At 39.9% G+C, this 8,793-nt stretch overlaps 1 protein-coding gene across 1 annotated transcript in view; it reads left to right on the plus strand.

Moving 5' to 3' along the window:
• Positions 1–8,793, plus strand: part of LOC101846943 (phosphatidylinositol phosphatase PTPRQ) — a 65,002-nt gene that overhangs the window by 35,960 nt on the left and 20,249 nt on the right. Inside the window, exons 18-20 of the mRNA XM_005091479.3 lie at positions 604–709; positions 5,533–5,612; positions 8,406–8,529. Coding sequence (XP_005091536.1) covers positions 604–709; positions 5,533–5,612; positions 8,406–8,529 — 310 coding nt within the window. The remainder of the gene's footprint in view (positions 1–603; positions 710–5,532; positions 5,613–8,405; positions 8,530–8,793) is intronic.

Here is an 8,793-nt window from a genome sequence, read left to right on the forward strand (position 1 = left end):
ATATATATATATATATATATATATATGTGGTATTTATGTTTAGGAAGGATGTAGTACATTCTAATACAAAAACAAAACATAAGAGGAGACTTTGTAAGTGTGAAAGTAAGGATGGAAAGATCAACTAACAAGGTCTCTAAGGATGAAAGGATCAACTAACAAGATCTCTGTAAGGATGAAAGGATCAACTAACAAGATCTCTGTAAGGGTGAAACGCCAACTAACAATTCCTCTGTAAGAGTGAAAGGATCAACCAACATTAACAAGGCCTCTGTAAGGACGAGAAGACAGACCAACTAATGAGGGCTCTTTAAAGTTGAAAGGGTCTTTCGAAAGCAGAACCGTAGGGGAACAATTTGAAGAAATGGGGGCCGAACATTTTATGTGCAGAAGAAACAGTCTATGATATAAAACAGAAACCAGTTTATAAAAATGTAACTGTGTTTGCAATTTCAAGTGAGCTACTCGTTGTGTTATATCAATAGTTTTTGAATCAGTTTGGGAAATGAATCATTTTTGGACAAGTCTTCGCAGCCCTCGTATTTGGTTTAGAAAAAAAACAACCTATCAAGCACTTTTGCATTTTACGTCTTTTTTTTCCAGGACGGCCAGAGAGACAATATGTATTCACAGTTGGGGAGAATAACTCATGCTCTGATACCGGCACTGACTTCTGCAATGGCCCACTTCCTTCTAGAGAAGACTTTCAGTGAGTTCTTTAACTTTTTAACTTTTTAAACTTTGTAACGTTTAAACTGTTTACTTGTATGTTTCCCTGGCAGCCATCTTAAGTTCATAATGCTACTTGTCACCTGACCATTTGTGACATGGTGTCTCATCCGTTTCACTCAGATACAGTTCCTAAGGTATTTATAATATTATATGAAATCATGTATTTGTATAAGTTCTCTGCTTGTTTTCTAGAGGACACAGTTGTAATGTACTAGCTTAATAGGGACAATAATGTCCCTCTAAAAAATCTCTCGTGTTGAATTCACAGGATACGGTGCTCGCCTCTCACTCAGTTAGAGTCTTTCTATTGACGTCAGGAAGGGAGGGTTGAGGGGGGGGGGGGGGGGGGCTCTCGTGGCCTAGAGGTTAAAGTGTTCGTTTCTTATTCAATAGGCCCGTTGTTTGAATTCGGAGAGAGACAGAACCTTTTCTCCTCTAAAATATTCTCCTTGCATCTCTTTTCCTGCTCTCTAGCAATGTTCTGTCGTCTTCTTTCATCTTCAGTTTCTACCCCCACCCCCTCACCTCCTTACACGCTGCTGTGAAGTTTTCAAAATTCTCCAAGGGCACTAAAATTAGAATTATAGAAAAGAGCTTGGCTTTCTGTTTTCAGAGCTTTTTAAACTTTTGTGCTATCTTTGTTAGTTCAGAAGCAGGGACCGTTTTTCGTGAATCAATTTTCGCCCTGATTTGGCCAAATTTTTGCGCTGCATTTTGTGTCACCAAAACTCGAAATTTTGTTTCAAAACGTCATAAAATCCTTAATAATAGTAGTATCGTAACCATTGAAGTATCATTTTGTTTGTTGTTTTAAGTAAAATCAATATATAAACATAAAAATCAAGTACATTGTGAGTAAAATTCTATTTACCGTTTAATTACGTCATAAGAGTGACGTCGAGAGTCCGATGCTTGTTATCCACAACAAAAAAAGAAGAAGAAAGAAACGGGCACACTTTCCATAATAATGGTCCGATTATCAAAAGAAAAACGTCACTCATTTTGTTTTAAAGAGTTCTTTAACTTGCTATTGGGGGAAAATGATTAAAATTGAAAACAGTTTCAATCTTACATACATCACTACTGCTGAGTGAAAGCCAATATGTTAGAAAGAAAAGCCCCACAAACAAAGCGATAGGCGTTGAAAACGTCACAGCAGAAGAGATCAAACTATACGGCCATATCGGAGAACTCTGGCTATGGAGGATATTTCACCTGGCCTGGACGACAAAAACAACACCCGATGACTGGCAACGAGCTGTCGTTGTACCTATTTGGAAAAAGAAAGGTAACAAATGACTATGGAGCCTAAAGAGGAATATCCCTTCTCAGCGATGTGGGCAAAACGTTTGCCCAGAAACTGGAAATGAGAATGAGACCAGTTGTAGAGACTCAACTCAGTAAATCCCAGTTTGGCTTTAGAAATGGCAGGGGCTGTACTGATACTTGTTTTGCATTAGGACAGTTGTGTGAGCCTGTCATTGGACATGACAAGACCTCAATGTCATCTTCGTGGACCACAACAGGGTAAATAGATGTCAACTTTGGGAAGTCTTAGAGGTAACAAGACTATTACAGGAGAACATCGTGGCACTTTATAAAAACAGCCTGTGGGCCATAAGATCAACAAAAGGACTATCGGACTGTTTCCCCATCACGTCTGGGGTGAGACAAGAGTGTGTTCTCTCTCCGCGTCTATTCATCACTTACGAGGATAAGATCACGAAAGCAGCTAATGACAACATCAATGAACTGAACAAGATTCTATTTGCTGATAACCACAGCACATTAAATACAGATGAAGAGGAATCACAAAAACACACCACAAAACTAAATGAGGAATGTAAACACCTAAACATGAAAATCTCCATTTCAAAAACAGAAGTTATGAAAGCTAGAAAAAAACCCAGGGAAACTCAACATTCGTATTGACGGAGGACAACTCCAACAGGTAGAGGAATTTAAATATTTGGGAAGCATCTTCACACTAGATAGGCGTATGGACAAAGAAAAATAAACAAGAACTATGAAGGCAAATGCAGTGACAAGAACATCCCAACAGAAGTGAAATCCCATTTCATCAATACAATCTTCATACCAACGTTAACATACCAGTGCCGAACATGGTCTCTAAACAAGGCATGAAAACGAAAAATCAATGCAGCCAAAATTAGGTGTCTCCGAAAAAAAACCCACCAACACCACCAGGGGTAACTTCATAAGGAACGAGACCATACTTCTACTAGTAGTAAATTTATTAGAGCATCAAAGAGTCAAATGGTTCGGACATCTAACCGGAATGCCCCAGAAACAACTAGCGGCTAGAGCTTACAACACCCACGAATCCGGCTTTAAATCAAGAGGAAGACCAAAAAAGATCTGACTGGATGGGGTTAAAAAGGTCGTGGAACAACATAAATGATTAACATATCTATCACAGATGCTACACACCTAGCACAGGATCGAAACTTGCACCTCCCCTAGACATCTTAAGGATACCAGAGGAAGGAAAAAATAAAGTAAAGTAAGAACTGAGGAGCAATAGAGCTCACTTTTTTGCAACTGGCATCCTTTTTCAGGTTTGTTTTATTTGTGGAAAAGAGTAAAAGGCTTACACTACTGATAAAAGCATGAGTCGTGGAAGGATGGCGGCGGTAGTGATTATGAGAGAAATAAGACGACAAGAAGGATACATGTATAATGTAGACAGAATGTGTGAAGTTGAAGAGCAAGTAATGTGGGACGGAGAAGAAAAGAGAGGTAGAGTTATGAAAATAAGAGGGGAGTGGAAACACACGAAGACACACTCACGCGCGCGCACACACACACACGCACACGCACGCACACACACACACACACACACACACACACACACACACACACACACACACATACAGAGAGAGAGAGAGAAGAGAGAGAGAGAGAGAGAGACAGACAGACAGAGAAGGGGGGGGGGGTAGTATGCAGCGGATCCCACATTCCAGTTCATAGCTTTTTTCGTTTTAGTTCATGCGACAGAAAACAATTAAACTCTGAATAAGTAGATCTACTAACATTAGACCCAGAAACTTTATCAAGCAAACAATTGCATAAGGTACTTTGATAGGCGCCTCAATTTAATTTTGACTTTGTTAACAACACGAGTTTGGCCTCTTCATACGAGATCTAGGCCCCACGCAATGAAAGGCTTGAGGCAGGGGAACAAAGGAGGGAGGGGGGAGCTCAGTGAAAAGGAAATACTTGGGTCTAAAAAGTCTCGTTTTGTTCATACTATTGAATGAAATAAGGCACAATGTAAGGTCAGTGATTATAAAGCATTACCAAATTGATTAACTTTTCAAATTGAAGTAAAACAATCTCTTGGTGATGTATTTCCCTGTCTCGTACATTTCAAACATTGAAGAGCTCAAGGCGCAAAATGCGTGACGTCACGGCTCGGCGCTATGTCACGGTGGAAGGGTTCAGCTAGGTTTTCGCGGATTTGGTTGATAACGGGGTAAAACTTCACTAGCCAAGGTGAGACTTCTTCCATAACCATTTAGACGTTTTCTGGAAGAACAAAGAATGGTTTATCAACGAGGGCAGTTTGAAAAAACTATGACGAGAATCTTTATAAAAAGCAATGGTTATAAATTGTCTTTTTTTCAACTTGAAATATCTCAATACTCATTAGTCGCACATCGACCTGGAAAAAAGCGTTTTCAAGGCCATCCAAAGGTCTTTAAAGACATGTTTCGGACTTGAACGTTGGTCCCCAAAATTAAACAAAAATATGGGAAGTTTGAACCCACCGTCGCGATGAGACGTCATGTCCGGAAACAAAACTCAATGGGACTTTCTGAAGCCGAATCACGCTGTAGGGAGCGCGTTCACTGAAGTGCCTACGGCTTTGCCCCCTCCTCTGGGCTCCTGACTCTTTCCTCAGCCTTTCTACTGCTTCTCCTAGGCCTCAACTGCATCCCCGAGTAGTAAGCAAGATCTAACACCTGTTCTTCTCAGATAAGGGCGAAAAATCTCGGAGGTCCCGTGGGCAAATTGCGCATTTTAAAGATCCATTGGTGGTCCAAAATCGACAAATAGTAGGCTTCGACTGCCACCTGGGCAAAATTTTGGTTTCATACCTACCGAAAATGTTTAAAGTGTCCTGTGCGCTCACATGACCTTATACAGTTGCGAGCGCCGTTTGTAAAACACTTGTTTTTTGGGTGTTGGTTTCATTCAAGAAAAAAAGCATAAGACCCGTCATGTTGCGTAAAGGAGTATTTGTCCGTCTTGAGTAGTGGGTTGAAAGGAAGTTTTCAGGACCGGAAAAACATTCTCAATGAATAAAAAAAAGGAGGAAGGAAGGGTATACCTCAAAAGTCACCCCACCCACACCTCAACAGACACAGGCGCACATACTTTGTTTTGCAGATATCTCACAGGTGTTGAACTCCCTATATCTAATACAACTGATGACACCTATCTCTAAATTAATAATAAGGACACAGTGTGTGTGATATCATTACTGTAGTAAAGGTGTGGATTGTCGATATCAAATAGGATAGACCACAGACACCTTAATATGAACACAAGACTCAGAACACCACCGCACCATGTTGATTAGCCGCTATTCGCAAAGTGCAAAGACTCTTTTATTGAATAACTCTCATCGAGCTCGAACAGTAGTTTCTCTTGGCTTCTATTAATCAGCCAAAACATTAGGGTAAAACCATAATACTGCAACAATTACTTCCTGATGTTGAGAAAGACTTTCCGTATAAAAGGAGCTGAATTACTGTGTGCTTGTTTCTTCAACAGAGTCCTCCTTATCGTGTGCAACGGCGCTGGCTGTGTGGATTACTTAAACGATGATTCTGTCTTTGGAACAACACCTAATGGTAACAGTTGGTCGATTTTCTCTGGGTTTTCTTAGGTTTTAACTTCTTTCTCCTGCTCCAAACTTTGAAAGCTTATATTGCGACTTACCACTTCTATGTTCTTCAGCATGGGCTGTCTGCGTTGTGGTGTATTTATGTATATATGTACTGCAAGCAAGATTTCTGCAGGGTATCGGTAAACATGAAGCTGCAGCGAGCACCTAGCACTTCTTTGTGATAGGCCCAAATATAGACGGCGTATTTCCGTCATCTATTTTCGACGTCCTCCGGGGTTTCCACCATGACTCTTGGGTTTCCTTCGCCTGTAAACTGTTAACTAAACCTAAATCTCGCCCTGTTTTTTTTATTTTCATTAAAAAAAAAAAAATTTGTGTTATCTTTTATAAACAATCTCAGCAATGCTCGTTCCATAATTTTACCTTCTCCTTAAAGTTGCACACAAACACACACACACACACACACACACACACACACACACACACACACACACACACACACACGCACACACACAAGCGCACGTACACACACACACACACACACACACACACGCACGCACAGAAGCGGGCGCACGCACACACACACACACACACACACACACACAAAGCCCAAGCTGTCGGCGATGAAATCATGTGACGTAGCCCATCGCGTGCTTGGCAGCAAAGCGGGCCCGCCAAAGTGAGATCTAGTCAAAGAGTAGAGAATCTTTGATCTAGTCTACTGGTGAGGGAAGCCCTCGAAGACGACAAAATTAAATTGCGGAAATACGTCATCTATCATCATCATCATCATCATCATCATCATCATCATCATCATCATCATCATCATCATCATCATCATCATCATCATCCAGTGCCAGATCTGCGACAGAAATCGGCGATCATGGTTCTCCATTCATCCCTTTGCTCGGATGCTCTCAAAAAGGCTACGTTTCCCTGATCTTTCCCTGTTACCCATTTGTTTAGGTTCCCTAAGTAGGTTGTTCTGGGCCTACCCCTGCCTCGTTTGCCTTCAATGTTTCCAGTAAGAGCTAGATGTTCAAAACCCTTATGTCTATTCAGGTGTCCCAAAAACTGCATTTGTTGTTCTTTGATTGTTTTTAATTTTGAGCGTCCCACGCGGGCTTCATCAAGCACTACCTTGTTTGATTTCTTTTCCCTCCACGATACTCTTAGCAGTCTCCTAAGAAACCACATTTCTGTTGCTTCTATTTTATTTTCACTGTCTTTAGTGATTGTCCAGAATTCACAGCCATATAGAAGAGTTGACCAAACATAGCATTTCAGGACTTTCATTTTGGTGTTCATTGAGATTTTTCTATTTTTCATGATTGGGCTCATTTTATTGAAACTAGCCTTAGTCATTGTAATTCTCCGTTTTATTTCTGTGGAACATTAAAATTTGGCATCAGGTATCATTATTATATCCTTGATGTTTAAACTGTTGGACTTGTTTGATCTTTTCTCCTTTGCTAATGAGATTACAACTAGGATTTGCTGCTTTTTGGATATTACCATACACTCTGTTTTCTTTACATTCAACAATAATCCTCTACGTTCATTTTCTGTTACAACAGTATCTAGAAGCATAATTGAAGGTCCTTTTCGGAGCCTGCTATTAAAACAGTGTCATCTGCGTACCTGATGTTATTAATCTTTTCTCCATTTACTTTGAGGCCTGGACATTCTTCTATGTTTCTATCGATTGTTTCACTGTACATGTTAAAGAGGTCTGGTGACATAACACGTCCTTGCCTCACTCCTCGCCTAATCGTCTATGTTTTGGCCGATTACAGAGGTGTGCTAGGTGCTCGCTGTAGCTTTGTGTAATCGATGATAGTGGAATTTTGTTTATTTAAAAAATGTTTAAATTTGTTTATTTCTATTGATCTAAGTTTGTTCTATTTTAGTACCATGAGCAGGCTTATTTATTCCACCCTCCTTTGATTCCACCCCCACCAACGATTATGAGCTGCCCACTTGCAATTAATTGCGGTGACGAAAAAGATGTATTTTCTTATGAGCCTGACATCCTGGCAAGCAAAGCCAGGGGTCAAATCTACAAATTGCTATCTCAGAATTACAAACGTTTTATCTGCACAGCACCTAATTTTGAGAAATTTGAGAGTTTCACATCATGTCAAGCTTTTTGAATATCTTTATAACGACTCCTAATATTCTTACGTTTTTGATACAGCAAACAGAACATTTAGTTTTTGATCGCATGGTCCTGGTAACTCAAAAAGGCCAAAAATTTCAGATAGACCTTTGCAGTTCTGAGGAAGTGAATTACCTTTCAGTTTCAGTCTCATGCTACCCACGCCATGTGTTCCCTCTGTTGAGTTTCACAAGAGATAGTCTATGTAGATTCACTTTCAGCTGACTGGAGGAGTTTCTGGGGTTTTTTAAAATACGGAAGCCCTCTTCTGGGATAAAAGAAAAAGCACTTTATCTGTTTGCTGACATAAACAAGACCAGACAATCGAGAGAAAATCGTCATCTAGGTGTCACCTGTATTTTTCTGACCTTTCTGCTTCTACTCTTTCATAGTATTTTGTTGATGATTTATCAAGCAAAAGAATGAATACGAATTTTATTTTAAAGTGTTGGAATTTTGTTTTTACTTTTACATGTCATACATGTTTGTTTTGAAAAGTGGAGACACTGATTTATCAGAATCAGGTGGAATATTTGTGGAGTATGAGCATGATGGATTGTCATAGATATTTTTCGCTTTAACGGGGGTAGACTACGTATGGGTTGTATCATTGACCGTTGTATTCAATTTTTTTTTCAGTTGACAGTGACGATGGCAATGTTGTTGTTATTGTCTTAGCTGTCATCTGCTCTCTTGTGGCTGTTGGGATAATTTTGGCCGTCATTTTCTTTGTTTGCCGACGAAGAAGGCAGAAGCGTCACAAGTGAGTTCAAATGAAGTCGACCGTGACAAGGGATTCTACCATCTTAGTTTAAAAAGAAACAACTAACCAACAGTAGCTAATGACATAAAAGTTACCAGCTTTCGTCTGCTGTGATAGCTAGGGTAGGGTATCAGGTCATCACATGACGTCTACTCCACTCAGGTAGAACATTTACCTACCCAAGTACAATCAGGAGAAAACTAAAAACCACAGTGTGTCTATTTCTCTCTACTGTCTCCATAATCATTATAATAATAATAATAA

Source organism: Aplysia californica, unplaced genomic scaffold (assembly GCF_000002075.1).
Source record: "Aplysia californica isolate F4 #8 unplaced genomic scaffold, AplCal3.0 scaffold00030, whole genome shotgun sequence".
NCBI classification, from domain to species: domain Eukaryota; kingdom Metazoa; phylum Mollusca; class Gastropoda; order Aplysiida; family Aplysiidae; genus Aplysia; species Aplysia californica.